Source organism: Myxine glutinosa, unplaced genomic scaffold, assembly GCF_964187855.1.
Source record: "Myxine glutinosa unplaced genomic scaffold, kmMyxGlut1.1 SCAFFOLD_2247, whole genome shotgun sequence".
In the NCBI taxonomy this organism is placed as follows: domain Eukaryota; kingdom Metazoa; phylum Chordata; class Myxini; order Myxiniformes; family Myxinidae; genus Myxine; species Myxine glutinosa.
The window spans coordinates 38473-59907 of NW_027618342.1; the positions used below are offsets into that span (position 1 = coordinate 38473).

The 21435-nt window shown below is 46.9% G+C and overlaps 1 protein-coding gene across 1 annotated transcript in view; it reads left to right on the forward strand.

Annotated features, from left to right (window-relative positions):
* The window catches only part of LOC144889284 (NBAS subunit of NRZ tethering complex-like), a gene marked incomplete at its 3' end in the record, with an annotated part of 72068 nt that overhangs the window by 37814 nt on the left and 12819 nt on the right, over positions 1 to 21435 (forward strand). Inside the window, exon 8 of the mRNA XM_078769362.1 lies at positions 16181 to 16321. Coding sequence (XP_078625488.1) covers positions 16181 to 16321 — 141 coding nt within the window. The remainder of the gene's footprint in view (positions 1 to 16180; positions 16322 to 21435) is intronic.

Here is a 21435-nt window from a genome sequence, read left to right on the forward strand (position 1 = left end):
TTCCAAACCCCGGGTCGCGATTTCTACCCCCGTCATTGTACCCGTGCTTTTCTCCGCTTCGCTCAACCAGCGCTTCTCGACCCGCGTTACCTCCTCGTGCACCCCTGGGACCTTCTCGCCCACCATGCGGTCTCTGTCCCTCTGCTCCCTTTCGGCCCTCATTTCGCCAATCCTGCGATCCATGATCTCCCCACATTCGTCTATTTTTGCCATTAATTGGTCCATAAAAAATCGCATGTACCCTGGTATCTCGGACTCGGCTGCCGCGACCACGTGCGCAGCGCAATTTGATGCTGCTACGGTCACGGGCGCGGCAAAATTTGGTGCCGCTACAACCACGTGCGTGAGGACGCCATTTTGTGCGTCTGATACCCCCTCAACCGCCTCCTCATTGCTCCCCTCCATTTGATCCTGTGTTACTCCTAACCCCTCCTCTAGCTCACCCACCGGCATCCGATCGCCTTGACCAGCCATGGCGCGATTTCAAAATTCGGGTTTTTGCTTTAAAACACAACAATTTCCAGCAGCTTGTAATTTTGAGCGCGTTAAGCGCGCTTCGGGTCCGTATCTCACTCACAGACACCAATTGTTGCGGTAATAACACAATTGGTGTCCAAAATTTGGGCTAAATAAATTTAGTCCCAGGTTCGAATCCCAACTCCTGACAACCAATTGTTGCGGACGCGGTTAAAAATGTTATTTTGACCGAGCGGTGGTGTATTACCGCGACCGAACAGTTATTCCCCGATTAGAACCCGATTCCACCCAAACGTTGGCCGGATCGCACCGCGGCTGCTCAATGAGGGAAAAGACTAAAACGACGAATGCAAAGAGGAAGACGAAGGCAAAGAAAGGTTTGGAAATACTACTAAATTTATTTACTATTTACACACATAAGCAAAAAGAAAGCAGTCACGTTTATTTACAAGCACATAAGACACAGGTGACACAGTGAAAATACTAGCTTACCTACAGTCTTAATTAACCCAGGACAGAACAAACAAAAGACAGACTCACGCGGGGAATGACAGGAATGGCAGGAGGTGGATGGCTGGAGGTGAACGCTTGGTGGAGCCAACGCGGAGCTTGGTGGAGCCTTGGTGGAGGTGAACGCTTGGTGGAGCCAACGCGGAGCTTGGTGGAGCCTTGGTGGAGGTGAACACTTGGTGGAGCCAACGCGGAGCTTGGTGGAGCCTTGGTGGAGGTGAACGTGTGGTGGAGCCAACGCGGAGCTTGGTGGAGGTGAACGCTTGGTGGAGCCAACGCGGAGCTTGGTGGAGCCTTGGTGGAGGTGAACGCTTGGTGGAGCCAACGCGGCTGGTGGGGGGTTGGTGTGACGGGTTCTCTCTCCTTCCCTCACAAGCTTCAGGACTCTTTCTCTCTCTTCCTTAGTCCCACCCAGTCCAACAACTTCCTCTCTTGCTTAGTCCAACTCAAGGCCTTTCTGTCTTCTGATCTCCTCCCTCCTCGACTCTCTCAAAGCGCATCTCTGCCTCGGGTTATATAAGCCCCACCCTTGACCCTTTGCGAACCTCCCCAAAACGTTCTCTCTCCGCCCTCTAAAGCCAACCCCTCGTTCTGGGTTGGTCGGCAAGGGCTGGTTCACTCCTCCCCTCTATGACGAGGTGGGGACCTGCCTTTCTTCCCCAACCCTGCCTCGTGGTCAATGGCGGATGAAGGGAAAACCGCCCAAAATGCAGTTGGCAATTGGAAGGGAGGTAATTGGCAATGGCACTCGAGGCCTGGCAAAGACGAAAGGGGAAATGGAAGTTTTGGGAGTGGGAATGAAGGGAATCTATCTCTTTCACTGGTGCAATGGAGTATTTCTATTAATGGGAGACACAGCCTTACCCTAAAACACAGAATAAGATATAACTATCGAACAGGGGTATTCTATGATTGGCTGACGTGTATGCTTGTGGACTAATTATGGGACGCCCTTTTGACCTTTACACAGCTCTGGAGGCAGGAGGCGCAGACTCGAGCAATATTCATCACCAATTTACCACAATACAACACAATAAAAAAAAAATACAGTCCTCATATCCGCAACAATATACACAGGCAGTCAATGGCATCAAACATACACGATTACAGAATATGCCATTTAGAGTTCGTCATCACTGTCCTGTGTGTCGTATCCGACAATATAGTCCGCATCGTTTTCACAGTCCGTTCCACACAAGCAAAGGTCGGTCAAATTGATTGGCAAATCGAATTGGTCGAATGGTCGATCGAATCGAATTCGATGAATCGAATAGATCGAATTGGTCGAATGGTCGAATGGTCGATCGAAGCGATTGGTCGAATGGTCGAATGGTCGAATTGGTCGAATGGAATTGGTCAACAACAACAACAACATGCATTTTAAGGCCATTTTCCCTGCAAGAGCGGGGGTTACCCTTGCGATCCCCATGACAATCTTCTCCATTTTGCCTTATTTTCTGCATCTCTCCTTGTTAACCCCCTTGCCCGCATTTCTTCTTCCACCATCTTTAGCCAAGTCTTTCTCGGTCTTCCCCGTCCTCTACTTCCTTCTACATTAATTTCCAACACTCTTCTCAACCAGTCACTTTCATCCTTCCTCAACACATGACCAAACCATCTCAACCTGTTCCTCTTCACAGCATCAATCACAGGCAATATTCCCATCATCTTTCGCAATTCATCATTTGTCTTCCTCTCTCTCAACGATACTCCGCACATCCATCGAACCATTCGTATTTCCACCCTTTCCAGCCTTCGTTGCTGCTCTACGTTCATTACCCATGTCTCGCTCCCATAAATCATAACACTTCTCACACATGCAGCATACACCTTTCCCTTCAGCTTCAGCGACACTCTCCTCCTCATCAGCACGCCACTCAGTTCCCGAAACTTCTTCCATGCACATCTCACTCGAGCAACCGTTGCCGAGTCTGATCCACCTTCTCCATTCAGCATGTCTCCGAGGTAGCAAAATGTTTTCACACCTTCCAGCTTCACGCCGTCTCCAAGATCCAACTCAACATTTCCTCCATCTGCAGCTCCCTCTGTGCACACCTTACATTTGAATGTCGCTGCCACACTGGTAAATGACCCTCTCAGACCACTACATTTTTGATGAACCCACTCAGCGCACATTGTACATTGAATGGAGTTCACTCCGACACCCTTCCTGCACACAGCACACGGCCACTTCCCAGATCTTTCCACCTCACCACATGCTTTACCACTTGCCATCACCTTCGTCTTTCCGATATTCACTTTCAGACCTTTTGTCTCCATACATTCCTTCCACTTGTTCATCTTTTCCTTCAGTCCATCCATACTTTCCGCAATCAACACCAGATCATCTGCATACAACAACTCCCACGGTAAACCCTCCTTTACGTTCTGAGCCAGCACCTTCATCACAGCTACAAATAGTAGTGGACTTAGTAGCGACCCCTGATCCACTCCCACCTTCACCTCAAACTCACCACTGTTCCCATCCTTTGTCCTTACAGCTGTGCGCGCTCTTTTGTACATTGCCATCACTACTCTGATCAACCATTCCTCCACTCCTAACTTCCTCAATGCCCATGTCAATACTTTGCGTGGAACCCTATCGAATGCTTTCTCCAGATCAACAAACCCAAAAAACAACTTCTTCCTCTTCTCCATGTACTTCTCCTGCAACTGCCTCACAATGAAAAGCGCATCTGTCGTTCCTCTTCCTGGCATAAATCCAAACTGCATTTCGTCGATCTTCACTTTCTTCCTTATCCTCCTCTCCAACACCCTTTCCAATACCTTCATTCCATGCTCCAATAACTTTATCGCTCGGTACGAGCCACACTCCAGAGGGTCACTTTTCCCCTTGTATAGAGGGACGAGGGTACTCAGTTCCCAGTCCCCTGGAATGCGGCCTTCTTTCACCACCAGATTACAGATCTCTGTCATTCTCTTCACACCCCAACTTCCTGCTGCCTTCAACATATCTCCCACAACTCCCGTCGGCCCTCCCGCTTTTCCACTCTTCATTGCTTTTATCGCTTCCTCAACGTCCTTCTCAGTTATCATCTCTGCTGGTCCTAAAACTGGGTTTCTCTCTATGTTGCCATCCCATTCATTCTCTGTATTCAACAGCATTTCCATATATCTTTTCCATCTTCCTTTAATTCCATCTGGGTCGACAACGATTTGTCCCACTTCATCCTTCAAGCAATTCACCCCCATCACATCACACCTCTCTTTCGCTATGTGCTTTGCAATCCTGAATACTGCTTTCTGACCCTCTTCCGAATCCAAGCGTTCTCCGAACATTTTCCTACATGCCTCCTGTGCCTTTGCTACCTCTTTCTTTGCAGCCTTCCTGGCTGCCTTATAACTTTCCTGCTCTGCTGTTTCTGCTCCCGTACCCTTCGCCTTCTGCCACTCCTTGAACTTCTTCCTCTTCTCGTCAATCCTCTTTCCAACTTCATCATCCCACCACCATGTTTCCGAGTGCCTCGGTGGTCCTTTTGTCCATCCACATACCTCACCAACGGCTCCCAACAAACTAGCTTTCATTGACATCCAACCACTTTCAAGCTCAACCACATCATCCTCTACCCTACTCAGCCTCTCTTTTAATGCCTCCCTTACTGTCACCTCTTTCAACCTCCACACCTTCATTCTTGGTTGGTACTTCACCCGCCGAGCTCTCCTCGCACCTTTCACCCTTATGTCGCAGACAACCAAGTGGTGCTGTGAAACAGCCTCCTCCCCCAGGATCACCTTTGTGTCCCGGAGGTGCCCCCTATCTCGCCTACGCACCATCAGGTAGTCAACGGTTGTCGTCGACCCACCTGACGTGTATGTAACAAGCTTATTATCCTCTTTCTGGAACTGAGTATTACAAATCAACAAATGAGCTCCATCAGCAAACCCCAAAATCCTTTCACCTTCTCCATTTCTCACACCATATCCGTAACCTCCATGAACTCCCTCAAAACCATCCATACTCCTTCCCACATGTCCATTCAGGTCTCCTCCCACCACAACAACTTCCTCATCTTTCACGTTTTCCATCAGCTTCTCTATCGCACACCAGAACTTGTCCTTCTCTTCATTGCTTCGACCAACCTGTGGAGCATATCCCGAGATGACGTTCACCAAGAGCTTTCCAATCATCATTTTCACCATCATCAACCTATCACTCACTCTAGTCACACTCACCACACTGTCTACAAACTCCTCAGAAAACAGGACACCAACACCATTCACGCCCTCCGGGCACCCTTGCCACACAAACTTGTATTTCTGTCCCTGCCTACCCTTCACCATTCTCACACCACTTCCCTTCCATCTCGTCTCTTGCACACAACATATGTCCACTCTTCTTCTGACCAATACTTCCACCACTTCTCCTGATCTCCCTGTCATTGTCCCTACATTCCATGTCCCAAACCTCAGAAACCGATCTCCACTTCGGGCTGTACCCTGCCCATATGTAGTTGTAATTGTCATGGTTCTCTTTTTGAGGCAATGTTTTTTATGGCCGGATGCCCTTCCTGACGCCAACCCTCTTAGTCATCTCTTACGACACGCAGGGATACGGTGTACCTATTCTGACAAGGGTACACACTGGGAAACGTTTAAAACATGGAAATTCGGTGGGGGGTGGGGGGGGGGGGGGCGGCATCAGCATCACGGCTGCGGTTTAAACATATTCCAACAATATCCAAACAGAACCATGAAAACCATGAAAAACAATCTGGGAAAAGTCTCCAAGCGAGAACGTGGATTTGAGAAAGAAGGAGCAGAGGCGGAAGAAAAACGAGATACAGGGGGCGGGGCACAAGTCGAGACGAGGAGGAGAGCGAACAAACGTGTCTGGGAGGAGAGAAAGAATCGATATAGAATTCTTTGTCTAGGGAGGTGAGGTGAGGGGGAGAAAATAAAATAAAAGAAACAAGCAATACAGTGAAGGAAAGAACCAAAATCGACAAAACACCGACGGGGGGAGGGAAGCCCCAAGTTACCAGGCCGCACACGAGGTACGACCCAGAAAACGATTAACTACACACAAGTTTGTACGAATTACAAACCAATACCAACCAGAAACACACAATAACACGTACACAGCAAAATAACCAGTGGAAATTTGACAAAGACAAGAAATTGGAAAACACTTAAACTTCGATGCCGTGGAGAGCTCAAAGTACGCTTCACTCGTCGAATGGAATTGGTCGATTGGTCGAATTGGTCGAATCGAATTGGTCGGAATTGGCAAATGTAAACATTGATTTTCAGATTTTCCATGTAATAACGTTTCCAAAAATGTATAGGTTTGCTAATCTACCATGATTTTGAACGAAAAAACATAGTGAACCTGACTAAAACCACCAAAGTGATTGAGAATTTCCGAGAATGGTGAAAGTGTGAAATTATGAAAGTGAAATACGAGTGTGAAACAACAACCAAAATATTCTGGACGTCATGAAAGATTGACAATGTTATCCTAGTCACTGGCCACCAATCAGAGCGTGTTTTACAATGTACAATAATTTCTCAATTGTGGGAGTATTGTTATATCAGCCTTTGTGTCACTCAGTGATAATTGTCCTCGTCGTGACCAATTTCCCTGAAGAGCGCCATTTGCAAAAACTCAATGGTTGGTGTTTAAGGATGGGGGCTGGGGTGGAGGGTGTGCCCTTGAGCCAAGCAATGCATTTACAAATGTACCCATTGTTTAAGTTGACCTATTTATGGTACTGGCATGCTTGATAGTATCATGTAATGAGTGTGTGTAGTTCAAGGTTATGAAACTTAGCCAAGGTCTAATATAGTGCTGAAGTTTTTCAAATAGTGCTGAAGTGCGGAACTTTATCTATTAACAAAAATAATGCTGAAGTTTTATCATGCATTTAAAATACTAGGGCATGCCCGTACTATATATAAGCTAGGACGTGCCCGTACGTGGGTGCCCGTTCCTTGCCAAAAAAAAAAAAAAAAAAAAATTTGTGTAGGGGTGTGTGTGTGTAAACATCCTAGGGCGTGCCCGTACGTGGGTGCAAAAAAACATGCGTGCAAACAACAACAACAAAAAAAAACTTTGAAACCACGTGGCAGTAACGACCACAGAACCCCCCCCCCTCTATTTACATGAATGGTTTGGTCCATTCGCAACGACCACAGAACCCCCCCCCCTCTATTTACATGCAATGGTTTGGTCCAAAGCGAACGGCTTGCGGTGTTTGGTAAAGAAATCGCCATAGCTCGGTAACTACTTGTCCGATTAATTTCAAACCTTGAAAAGGCACATCCTCGGGTCCCCAGCAATATACCTGGCAAGTTGCAAGTATATCGGACCCGTGGTTGTCGAGAAACAGCGGTCACAGACAAACATACATACATACATACATACATACAAACATACAAACATACAAACATACACACAGAGATTACTGGAATTATAGATAGATGATCGAAAATGTATCCTCACAAAGGGAGAACCGATGCCTCACCATATTTATTGATTATATTTGTAAAAGATTGGACCATTAATGTCAGATGTGTTAAGATTTAGTTAGGAAAGCTTTTACCTGGCATTGATCAATCTATTTGACTTTGACTTTGCCTATGACTCTTGCCTCCATCGTCACACTGTTGTGACACTTGGACGCAGCATTAATTTAGCCTAAATTGGTGGTGACTGTTGTATATGTTTGGAACGAGATGCTGACTTCGCAGTTTGAAGCAGCTGTTGATTTGTCATCAGTCAGTGACCTTGATTAGTGACCTTGTCTTAATTAAGCCCATGACCATGACCGAGTTAACATATCCATGAAACTGTCAAACATTGAGCACCATAGAAGTCCAGATGAACCCATGAGTACAATTTCCAAATGCATAGCTATGGTAGGTACAAATTACTATACATGTTGCTTAAACTACTCTTATTGAAGTTGCGTGTACATGTTACTATGGAAACTAAATATTTGTCATCCTACTTCTTCAGATTTGTCTGCAGAAAACATATTTCCTTGAAGAGGACAAAGACAAATATAAATTCTCTGATGATTGCTGAACTTGTCATAAGGTTTCGAATGTATATTTTATTCATAAATCTGTGTATTTTTCACTTGACCTTTTTACTCAATGACTGAACTGAAATCACCTCGGCGATTCTGTTAATTGGATAACCCATGGCAAATAACATATTGTAACGATTTTGAGAAGTGTAACGGGTTTTGAGAAGTGTAACGGGTTTTGAGGAGTGTAACAATTTTGGAGGAAGGGTAACGGATGTGAAGAGTATGGTTTTGGTATGGTAACATCCTGGTAATGTAAATAATGGTCGCAGCCGTCCTCCTAATTAATTTCATAGAACATACACGCAGGTCACGATATATCTTTTAAATAGTGTATTTCCTTAGTCCATGTAGGCTAAGTATGTGTTTTCCACTAGATTGACTTTGCATTGTATCAAACAAAATAAGCGTAGGCCCTTCCAATTTCCCCAAAACCTCCCTTCCAATTGCCTTCCGCATTTTGGCTGGTTTTCTTCAAACCACCATTGGCCACGAGGTAAGGTTGGGGAAGAAAGGCGTGTCTCCACCTCGTCATAAGAAGCAAGGAGTGAACCAGCCCTAACAGCCAATCAACACCGCGGTGAGTGACCCGGTAGGCGCGCCCTCGGAGTCGGCGGCTTGATTTCGCTGGAGGTGATAAAAGCGACTGCAGGGGACTGCTTTACCAGATGAGAGATGACTGGAGATGAGCTGGAGAGGAGCAACGAGGCTGCACCAGAGAGAGGCCTTGGAGAGATACGCTGGGGGATGACCTGGAAGAGGAGCGCAATCCACCGCAAGCCCTACCTACCTACCTACCTGCCTGCCTGCAATACCCCCCTGTCGTTGGAGAGACGCGCTGAACGGAGGGAGACGGCTCCACCCCAGGAAGAGGAGCAGGTGTGCCGAGCCAGCGCGTGACGGCCGCGGATACGCGACGGAGGTTTTCCCGCCAAAACCGCGAGGGGTGCTGCGGCCTCCGACCTTGCCTTCCTCTCAAGCAATCAACCTCGAGCCATTACCTGCCTGCAATATCCATCGTGTGAGTGTGAACGTCCTGTCCTACTCGTTTGTCTTGGGGATTAAGTAAATGAAATAGAATAAGTTAACAATGCACTGTGTGACTGCTCTTTTCCATCTATTGCTGTAAATAATATTGGTCGCTCTAAAATATTGCTTGTGTGTGTATAATAAATCTGTTCTTCCTCCAAACTCTGTCTTTCTTCTCTCTTCTTCTCTTTCGGTCGCTTTAGAGGTTTCCCAATTGAATATCTGTAGCGCGATTAGTCAACGTTCGGTTGGAATCGGGTTCTAATCGGGGAGTAACTGTTCGGACGCGGTTAAATACACCACCGCTCGGTAAAATAACATCCAAAAACCGTGTCCGTAACAATTGGTGTCAGGAGTTGGGATTCGGACCTGGGACTAAATTTGTTAGGCCCAAATTTTGGAACACCAATTGTGTTATAGTAACAATTGGTGTCGAGGAGTCGGATTCGGACCCGGGACTAAATTTGTTAGGCCCAAATTTAAAAAAAAAAAAAAAAAAAAAATCTTGGTCAAAATTACGAGCTGCCAAAATTGTGTTGTTTTATAAAACCCGAATTTTGAGATCGCGCCATGGACAATCAAGGCGATCGGATGTCGGTGGGGGAGATAGACGGGTTAGGGGTAACCCAGGAACCAGGGGAAATGTATGTGGAAGAAAGGGAGGAGGAGAGCAATGAGGAGGCGGTTGAGGGAGTAGCAGGCGTGCAAAATGGCGTCCTCGCGCACGTGGGTGTAGCGGCACCAAATTTTGCCACGCCCGCGACAGTAGCAGCGCCGCCGTTGGATTCGGACCTTTTGTTGCTACAAATCGGTGCCCTTATGGACAAAATGAGGGACGAAGCAAGGGCTGATAGTGCGAAAATGGAAAGCAGAATGATGGGGGTAATGAGGGACGAAGCGAGGGGTACCGGTGAGGGGTTAGACAATAATTTTAAGGAGTTAGACAAGAAATTAATGGGGTTAGAAAATAGGATGGAGGACAAATTGCGGGAAATGGGGGAACAATCCGCCCGGGAAATCGAACAGATGGGGAACCAGATGGAGGAAATACGAAGAGGGATGAGTGAGGAGGTCTCGGGGCTACGCGAGGAGGTAAAGCGAGGCGAAAAGCGTATCGAGAAAGAGGTGAGAAATAATACGGTAAAGTTACAGGGGGGAATAGAAGATCTGACGAAAGGAGTAGAACAGCTGACGGTGGGACAAAAAGAACTAGCGGACCAAGTGGAAAAGAACACTGCAATCATCGGGGGTTTAAAGGCGACACAAAAAGAAATTAAAAACGAATTAATAGCGACGCAGAGGCAATGTCAGATGGTACGGGAGGAACTGACAATGAGGGTGGAAGAGGTGACAGAAGCAATGGAGACGAAGGACCGGGAGGTAAGGACGCACGTAGAAACGGTCACGGTAGCCTTAGAGGACGAACTTGAGGAGACGCACCGAGAAATAAAAGAGGTTAAACAAAAATTAGAGGAAGTGGGAGAAGAGGTGAGTGAAATTAAGAAGGGACGGACAGAAACTAAGAGAGAAATCCGGGAGGAGGTGATGGAATGTGTACAAGGTCTGTGTTCAAATCATGATGCGGTGCTCACTAACCAAATAAAAAGTTTGCAGGTGGCAGAGAAGGTGCGACGAGGTACGGAGGTGAGTGGCAATGTACATGATGTGAGGGGAGATTCAGTCGGCTTGGGGATTGGTTTGGATCCGGGTGTTCGTGAAAGGCCGTTGGTGAGGTGTGTGACAGGACAGGTGTGCGAAAAAAGGGGTGTGCGAGAATGTCCGACCATGGGGTGTGTGAGGAAAAAGTGCACGCCGAGGAGTGAGTGTGCCGTCAAGAGTGAATTGGTCAAAGCGCGTGTGCGAGGGAGCACAGGGAAGCGCGGTGTGGTGAGTGTTACGGAGGAAGTAACGAAAAAGTGTGCGCGGGAGGACGCGCGAGAAAGGTGTGTAACGGACGGGTGCATGGGGAAAGCGCATGCTGTCAAGAGTAAGGGAGAATGCATGCCTGTGGTGAGTGTTACGGAGGAAGTAACGAAGAAGTGTGCGCGGGAGGATGCGCGAGAAAGGTGTGTAACGGACGGGTGCATGGGGAAAGCGCATGCTGTCAAGAGTAAGGGTGAGTGCGCGACTGAGAGTGGAGGTGAGAGTAGTGAGAGTGAAACGGAGCGTGAGCTGGTTGTGATAGGTGAGCGAGGATGTACACCTGGGATGGAAGGATGCACACCTGGAATGGTAGAGCGTGAGTGGGAATGCACGCTGGAATTGGTAGTGAGACACGTGGTTGGGTGTGCGGGTGAGAGCACACCTGTGATTGTCACAAAGGAGGTGACCGAGGAGGGGGCGCGAAGCGGTGTATTGGTGAGGTGTGCGAGCAACGAATGTGTGCCAAAGTGTTCGGTGGTCAGGTGTGTGACCAAGTCGGTGAGCGGAGTGAGTGTACCGAGGTGTGAAAGAAAAGGTACGAGGAGAATGGGAACGGCTGCATGTATGAGCAAGAAAGAGGTAGCGTATGCATGTAAGCCTGCAGGTGAAGCGTCGACGGTAACCGGGTTAAAGGTTAGGTCGACTTTTAGCCGGATCGGGCCCTCGGTGCGTGCCGGGCTTCGCGTGCCGCGAGAACCAGCGGAGATCCGAGCCACGGCGGGTTCGAAAGGACCGCCGTGCGCGATCCACGCTGGGCCTCGCGTGGAGCGGCCGCGTCCGGGCTCCACAAGGCGGAGCGGGCAGCTCGATAGGAAGGGTCGTCATGGCGACCACTTTCTATTGAGACGTGCCGGCAGGTCGAGATCGGGACATTGGATGGCTCCACGCCGAAGTGGTGCATGGGATCTCGGCCCGGGTAAGCCTCCGTCCCTGCCCCGAATGCGGGACGTATCCAGCCGCTGGCACAAAACGATCCGCGTTCATTGCTCGGCTGTACGAAGCCGGGCTGTAGATGTGAATTGGCGCACCGAGAGGATGTAATAAGTAGACGGGTGATGGTGGTGGTGATAGTGATTTAAAACGAAATTTAGAAAAGTGAACAGAATTGGCAGTAAATGGAAAATTTTTGAATTGTTGGATTTGGACGAGCGAAATTGGTAGTGAGAGACCCCCGATGTGGTGGGATGGCAAATCCACCATCCCTCACAGGTGGGGGCAAATGCGCTATAGATTATGGGGTTTATGGCAGTGAAAACGAGCCAGGGAGGGCTTGGATAATGATAGGGATCTAGCGAAGATGACCTTAGGTAACGATAAGGTTAGTTAGTGACTGATACCTGTAGTGGGGACGCAGGTAGGTTAGTGTGGTTGATAATGACGTGGGAGCGCAATAGTTTAAAGGGACGACTGGGAAGCGCAAGTTTCAGAGGGGAGGAGTTAGCTGGGATGATGCCGTGTGTGGGAGAATGGAACAGGTGTGATTGCACAGGTGTGCAACTGAACAGGTGTGTGGAGCAGTGTATGAGGGAGTAGTGGTGATTGTGTATTGTGATGACCAAGTGGTCCAGGAAGAAAGGAGGGTGCAGGTGGCACCAGGTGAGATTGCACAGGTGTGCAACGACAGGTGAATGGAGGGCAGGTGTATGGAATAAATGGTATGGAGTATTGGAATGGATGGTCGTGGAGTGAGTATGGTGGAAATTGTGGAGTGGAGTGGATGGTGCGAAGGTGTGAATGGGGGAAGAGTGGACCCCCATCACGGATACCCGGGGCGGGTAGTGTAAGTGTTAGGTAGAGGGTATAGGTAAATTGTAGTTGGATATTGGCATCTGTGGTGCGGGTGACAGAATGGTATGTGGATGGGTGCGTTGGTGTTGTGGAAATGGCTGGGCGTGTAGCCTGTTAGTGTGTGTAGTTGGTTTGGGCACTCCACCACTGTAAGGATGTCGGCCAGGTGAGGCCGCAGGTGGGCTCTGGGAGCCGGTAGTAGTTGTGTGGATGGGGCCCGAGGATCCGGAGGACGGACCCGGGTAGCCCAGTGCCAAAGGGCACCAAGGGGTGACAGAGCCAGGAGAGGGGCTGCCCCCAGTTAGATAGGTTAGGGTGAGGAGCTAGGTAAGCTCGGGTGGCAACTACAGTGGTGGAGGTGTGCAGGTGGGTAGACCTGTTGGGAGAGGTACACGTCGCAGCCCAGAAATTGTGCTAGAGCACCGGGAGATGAATCGGGGGAGTGAGACCCCAAAAATTGAGGAGCACCACAGTTTGGCCAATGGGAATTGGTTATTAGAACCCGTAGTGTAAGTTGGCCAATGAATTGGCAGGGAAAGACCCCGGGTAGTGTAAAGTGTGTTAAAATCATTTAGAGGATAGTTAGGATGAAGGATCTCCTCACACCATCTGCATCCACTCACCTGAGGTGACAGGTACTCCACACCATGCCATGTTTGATTATTTTTTTACTGTGCAAATGTTTGGGTTGTGAGACGCATCATGACGTGGGTGTGACATTGTGCTTTGATGTTCCATCTCTGCCTCCTTATGAGGATTGATGATGAATTTGATGATGGCAAATTTTGAAGTAGAGGGATTGTGGTGACGAATTTGGTATAAGGGAAATATGGGGAAGACGTGACAGTAGTGACGAATTTGTAAATGGGTAGATTTTGTAAATATGGGGTAAGAGCAAGGGTAGTGTAGGTGACAGGGGGGTGACGTACGGTAGGGACGAGCTTTCTCACTTCGCCCTCCGTACGCATTTCACCTTGCATTGCCTTGTTTGACGTGTACCCTTGTGACCTTACCCCTCGCTCAATTGTCTTTCTTTTGTCTCCCACATGACCTGTGCGCCATTGGGTGCCGAGGGGAGCGTGCGTGAGGTGGCCATTGTGCGCCCGAGATTCCCAGAACCAGCACGCATTGCGTTGATGTACCACTTTATGGACCGCTGTTCGGCGGCCAAGTACCACTTGATGGACCCCAGGTTCTGGGGCAGAGCACCTCTGTTGGAGACCGGCCATAGTGGCCAGGGAATCTTGCTTGCGGACCTCGGTAAGGTGGCACCTATGCCAAACAGGTGGACCACCCTTAGTTGGCCCCTGAGGCCCTAAATAATAATAAAAAACGAACACAAGTTGTGCTTTTTTATTATGTCCAAATAGGCCGCATGAAGCCAGAAGACGTCAGGAAGAACATCGGCCCAGCAGACAAGGAGAAGACCACCACCAGTTGTTTTGTTGTGTCTATTATGAACCATGGTGACTGCGCACCGAGTGGTGCTTTGTGGTGCTTGTGGTGCTTTTGGGTGCTTTGGTGGTATTGGTACTGGTGCATCGATGCAATGCGTGCTGTCTCCTCCCTCCCAACAGGAATTTCTTTCTCTTGTTCCCTAAAAAGAAAAGAAAAAAACACACAGGTCCTGGGTTGCGTTGTAAATAAGAAATCACGTCATTGTAAATAATGCTCCCCACCGTAAATGTATAGTTTCAGAATAATTCCGTAATTCGGTTAGCTGTGGGCTTGAGTCTGTTAGACAGGATGCAATGCAATAGGGGGACATACTTATTTGTGTTTTAAAATTGTCACACTCAGGGTCAGGTTAATTGTAGAGGGAATTACACCTACATGTCACACTCAGTTAAGTCTAGTAGGCCCGAGGACGTGCCTGAAGAAAGGAGGGTGCAGTGTAACGATTTTGAGAAGTGTAACGGGTTTTGAGAAGTGTAACGGGTTTTGAGGAGTGTAACAATTTTGGAGGAAGGGTAACGGATGTGAAGAGTATGGTTTTGGTATGGTAACATCCTGGTAATGTAAATAATGGTCGCAGCCGTCCTCCTAATTAATTTCATAGAACATACACGCAGGTCACGATATATCTTTTAAATAGTGTATTTCCTTAGTCCATGTAGGCTAAGTATGTGTTTTCCACTAGATTGACTTTGCATTGTATCAAACAAAATAAGCGTAGGCCCTTCCAATTTCCCCAAAACCTCCCTTCCAATTGCCTTCCGCATTTTGGCTGGTTTTCTTCAAACCACCATTGGCCACGAGGTAAGGTTGGGGAAGAAAGGCGTGTCTCCACCTCGTCATAAGAAGCAAGGAGTGAACCAGCCCTAACAGCCAATCAACACCGCGGTGAGTGACCCGGTAGGCGCGCCCTCGGAGTCGGCGGCTTGATTTCGCTGGAGGTGATAAAAGCGACTGCAGGGGACTGCTTTACCAGATGAGAGATGACTGGAGATGAGCTGGAGAGGAGCAACGAGGCTGCACCAGAGAGAGGCCTTGGAGAGATACGCTGGGGGATGACCTGGAAGAGGAGCGCAATCCACCGCAAGCCCTACCTACCTACCTACCTGCCTGCCTGCAATACCCCCCTGTCGTTGGAGAGACGCGCTGAACGGAGGGAGACGGCTCCACCCCAGGAAGAGGAGCAGGTGTGCCGAGCCAGCGCGTGACGGCCGCGGATACGCGACGGAGGTTTTCCCGCCAAAACCGCGAGGGGTGCTGCGGCCTCCGACCTTGCCTTCCTCTCAAGCAATCAACCTCGAGCCATTACCTGCCTGCAATATCCATCGTGTGAGTGTGAACGTCCTGTCCTACTCGTTTGTCTTGGGGATTAAGTAAATGAAATAGAATAAGTTAACAATGCACTGTGTGACTGCTCTTTTCCATCTATTGCTGTAAATAATATTGGTCGCTCTAAAATATTGCTTGTGTGTGTATAATAAATCTGTTCTTCCTCCAAACTCTGTCTTTCTTCTCTCTTCTTCTCTTTCGGTCGCTTTAGAGGTTTCCCAATTGAATATCTGTAGCGCGATTAGTCAACGTTCGGTTGGAATCGGGTTCTAATCGGGGAGTAACTGTTCGGACGCGGTTAAATACACCACCGCTCGGTAAAATAACATCCAAAAACCGTGTCCGTAACAATATGAATGGACATTTGGATCACTGTCAGATCATTTGTAGGTCCAGAGATATTCAACTTTCTAAAATACGCAATTTCTTTTTTTTCTTTTTCAAAATGCTCAAACATGCGCCAGGTTTGCACCCATCAGTTTCTCAATGTACATGGTCTCCGGAGTACAAATCAATTATTAAAAAAAACCCCATTGTGGGACCTCCAGTGCACGGTTCACTCCCATGGCTGCTGGACAAAAAGCAAATCGAACAGTGTGTCCTGTTTCTAATTGTAGATTTGTAATGCCTGGAGACTTAGACCTGCCTGAGATTTCATATGAGGATCCAGAGGAAGAGCCTGAGATTGAGGAAGAGCTGTTGTGCAGGCGTCAACAGGAACGGGAAAAACGGCTTCTCACGCTCGTTAACTTCTCCAAGTGAGTATCTGCATTTTATACAATTGATTTTCAGCACTAAAACCTGGTAAGAGTATCGTGGGAAATGAGGTGCGGCTGGTGTTTTGATTGGTAGCCCTTCGAGAAAAGGAGGGAAATGTGAGTGGAAGGAGGGTTTACATTGTGTTCGGCAAAGGTTAAATATTTGAGACATCGGATTAAAGTTGGGGTGTCAAGGATCAAGGGTCAAAGACCAAATGGTGTTTTGCCATGAATTATGGTACAGTATTATAAAAACATGAGTGAATGAAAAGGTGGCTTGGTAAACGAGATAAGAACAAATAACATAAGGAACTACAGACTTGGCATTTAATATGGAATATTTTTTTGTGGGGGTGAACTTACTTTTCAAGATGTCTTAGAACCAAAAGTTCATTGGAATTATGTTGAAATTATTCTAGATTTTGTTAATGTGACCTTTAAAAGAAACAAAAACCACATTTGACATTTCGAAACAAATAAATTTATCCTTGAAAGTGATGTAAACTGATATCGAACTCAATTCACGGACAGTACTGTGTTAAACTTCTGTACGTTTACAAAGAAGTATCTCTTTATTTTGCACATTCGCCCAATTTTTTTTAAACAAAAACAAAAGTTAAATTACGACTGGGATTACGGACAGTAAAATTACAGTTCAGTACTTCGTGTAACCCCCACAAGCATTCAGGAGAGCACGTACACATTGAGGCATGCTGTTCACGAGATTTGCCAAGGTTTGGACAGGAATCGCTTGCCATGCAGTGACAATAGCCTGCTGCAATTCACGCACAGAGGTCGGCTGCTGGTCTAAGTGGTCGATTTGACGCGTTAATTCTGCCCACAAGTTCTCGATCGGATTCATATCGGGGGACATGGCAGGCCACTCCATATGCTCTACACCACGGTCAGCAAGAAAGTGTTGGATCATGCGAGCACGATGAGGCCGTGCATTGTCATCTTGGAAGACAAAGTTTCCTCGAAAGGCTGCACGAGCAAATGGAAGCAATGTTTCTTCCAGAATGGCCCTGTACTTGAACTGGTTCAGGTTTCCATTCAGAACAACCAGGTCAGTTTTGCCCCCTGCATGAAAAGCAGCCCAAACGGTCACCCCACCACCTCCAGCTTGGACTCTTGGCACTATACAATCTTTGTTGTAGGCTTCATGCACTTGTCTGCGCACTCGGACACGGCTATCTTGACGATAGACCAGAAATCTAGACTCGTCACTGAAGATCACGTGATTCCAGTGTCCTGGCTGCCATTGACGGTGCTCTCTGGCTCACTGCAATCGGCGCTGGCGGTGTTGGCTGGTCAGGCGTGGCTTTCTCAGGGGACGCCTGGCACGATAGCCTGCTTGAACCAGTCATTGGTTGACTAGCCTTCTGGATACAGGCACATTTGTCAGTTGCTGCCACTCAGCCCTAAGCCGATTAGCTGACTTGGTATGGCCATTGCGGACTAACAGGTGCAGCTGGCGATCATCCCTCCTTGTGGTTCTGCGGGGATGTCCTGGCCTCGGTATTGGAGTAGGGACACCCCTCTGAGCATTTCGTTTCAGGATCTTTGACACCTGACCTTGAGTGATTCCATACTGCCGAGCAATAGCACGCTGTTTCATGCCGTAATTTCGTAAAGCCACCACTCAATGACAAACAGCATTGTCGAGTTGACGGACCATCTCCAGAGGAAGCGGCAATAACTTTTGGAGACGTGCAGCAGTTGTTTTCCACTAATACAGAACGCAACAACCCTTGCATACCCGACTGTGAAGCCAATCATCAAATGCACCTGTCCGTACATTTTGCCACGCCACCTGTGATATAATCCTGTTGTTGACTTCTTGCTGTGACAGACAATCAGTGACATGGTTCTTTTAACAAATAAATCACCAAAGTGTAAAAGAAACTCACCAGATTGATATACTGAGTTAAGAAAGTAAACCCAAGTCAAGCAAAAAAAAATATTCCATATTAAATGCCAAGTCTGTAGATTACTGTAGGGTTCATAGAACGTGTTACCCCACACAGTGTTGAAGTGTACACTTCAATTTAAAAAAAAAAAATTTTTTAAAGATTGTTTCAATAATTACAGGATTTATCATGATTGAAGAAGCAGTCTTATATATCACCCTATATAACTCGTCCAAGTACTACAAAACTGGATGTTCTTGGAAGTAGTAAGAAGGCGATTTGTATCATACAGTGTTCAAGTATATAACTTCAATTAAAATAAAATAAAGATTTTAAAGATCATACAGATAAATTGATTCTGTTAGTTTACCGCGTTGATGCAGTGTCGATTACACCACCTTATTTAACACGTTACATTAGTTATTCGTGCTTGTTATGACGTCCTTTAACCCTTTGAGTACAGGATTTTTTTTGATAAAAATACCCCCGGTACGGGATTAATTTGGCATTTTGGTACGGGAATGCAACCACGTACTGACGATCTATTTATAGGTATAGTCGATGACGTGTAGTGACGTCGTCCGTGCACAAAACTTTTTTCGCGGGTTGTGGCACTGGACGTCATCACTACTCAAAGGGTTAAAACAGTACTTTTGATGTTCGGAATGATTTTCAATTTTGTTTGACTGCCAGACAGGCAGACAGAGTAAAATAAAATCGCACCTGTGTCCAAAGGAAGCGCTTCAGTTTGACATTTTAAATATGAAATAGGCAAAGCTTAGAAATGAATGAAACACTCCAAATTCCGTCTGTCTCCATGTGCTGCACAGCGGCATCACTGGGCGCCAAAGGCGCCCCGGCAATGTCACACGCTGGAGCATATCTTATTTATTAGTCCCCTACCGGTGTATACCGGAGGGGACTATAGGTTTGCACGCCGTCAGTCAGTCTGTCAGTCAGTCTGTCAGTCAGTCTGTCTGTCAGTCTGTCAGTCCGTCACGCAAAGAACAGTTTTCCATACTTTATTTCTAAACGCTTAATGCTAATGGTTTCAAACTTGGTATATGGTTTCTTCATGATAAGTTACAGATCAAGTTCGAACTTCACGACGTTTCGATCATCTTTGACAAAGTTATGGCACTTTGAACTTTGGGAATTCTGATAATTCTGATGATCCTTAACTCAGTGCCATTTTAAGTTTTAATTTCCTTTAAAAAAGATTTTCTCTGAAATAATAGGACCGATTGAGATTAAATTTTCACCGTAGGGGGGACTCGGTCTGCAGAATATTTTAATGGTAATTATGACGTCACAGGTCACGTGGTTCCGCCGCCATATTGTTTTTCGTGAAAACACGAAAACTCCTTTTTCTCTGCAACGGCTGAACAGATCGAGGCCAAACTTTGCAGGCAGAATCGCATACCCATGACGAACAAAAAAGTCAGCGAGCATGACGACATGCATCACATGGTTTCAGAGTTATGACGTTTTTAAGCATGAACCTTTAAAACCGAGCTTCTCCGTCATTTTTGAACCAATCGAGGGGAAACTTCACAGATCTGTTCTGCATGTCAGTCTACTAAAATGTCCTTTTGGAATTTGCGATAGGGCACGTGGTTTGGCAGATATCGTTAATTGAACGAAAATATTTTTAAAAATGGATATCTCTTGTTTATTCTAGAGTTCTCAAGTCGCACCGCACGCCCTCAGCCTCGTCTCGCGTACGTCAAAAGCGCGACAGCGCGCGCTTTCGTGAGGGGCGGAGCCAAGCCGAGCAACATATATATATACACATCGATCATTGATCGTGAACCGGAAAATATAATAAATTACTGATATTTAGCGACTCGAAAGGTTCTTTATCAACAACTTATTTTGTCGTGCTTCTGCTGACCTGTCTGCAAGGTGTATAAATCGAAGTCCCGAGGGCGAATCACAGGTGAGCCTGTCCTGAGGTAATTAGCGATTGGGAACGATTGGGAACGATTCAGAACCTGTGGGTAAATAACCCTTGGTAATTTCCCCAACAGTTTTCCGGACGACAGACTGCCGGTAGGGGACATGTATTGCAGCGCAATACTCAGAATGCTAAGCTTATTTGGCATAGGGGCGGTGTACTCTTAATGTATCTGTACTTGTTTCTTTCTGTTTTAAAATTAATGTTCCACTTTTGCTCCCCTTCATTTCTTCATTCAATCTGTGTTCTGATTTATTTTAATTATATTGTTGTGTCCCCAGGGTTAACACCCCATTGGGACGAATGACCGGAACGAGCTTTAACTCGAGGCATATTTTGAACTTGGCGGGATTATTTCTGGCGTGCGTGGGAAGGTTCAAAGTCTTACCTGGGACGGACGGCAGACACGGTTAATCCGAACCCACAAACAAACGAACCAGGACAAGAAAAGTAAAATTCAAATGCAAACAAATAATGAATTTATTAAAAGCAATTGTAACCCAAATAAAATGAATGCGAGGTAAAACCATTTCCTAATTTGAGACGTCTCCACTCAGACTCAAAATCAAACTAGAACGGCACTCAGTAGAGAGCATACCTCCGCCTGGTTGGCCATATCACTCAATGGTGAAGAATCGTTTAAAAAATTAAATAATTATCATATCCGAATTCATATTCAGATCTTCACCAAAATCGAATCTATTTGTCCTTGTCAGACACCCAACCGGTCCACCAAGTTTCGTCCAAATCCGTCCACAACTTTTTGAGATATCCTGCTATGTATGGTTTTTGGCCCTATCTCCCAATGGTGAAGAATCACTTTAAAAAATTCTAGTAGCCGGATCCGAATCCGGATCGTCACCAAAATCTAATCATTTTTGCCTTGTGACATATGCTACATCTCTGCCAAATTTTGTCCGAATCCGTCCACAACTTTTTTTTTTTTTTTTTTTTTTTTTTTTGTATACAAGATCGAGGCTCGTGACAGAGCGAACATTAATCACACAGAAAGACAAACCGACACATAAAACATATAACATAGGGAGCGGTAGACAAGATGGGGAGAGAGGGGGAAGGACACAAACACAACATTTGAGAGCAGGGACCGAGAGACATGGAGACATCGAGAGATCTGAGAGAGGGCGAGGGCTTTGGGGTGGGGGGGGGGGGGGGGCGTGGGAAGGGGGCGGTGGGAGAGGTATAAAACATATGGACACTGCCAGGACTTCCAGGAAAGAAGTTGGAAT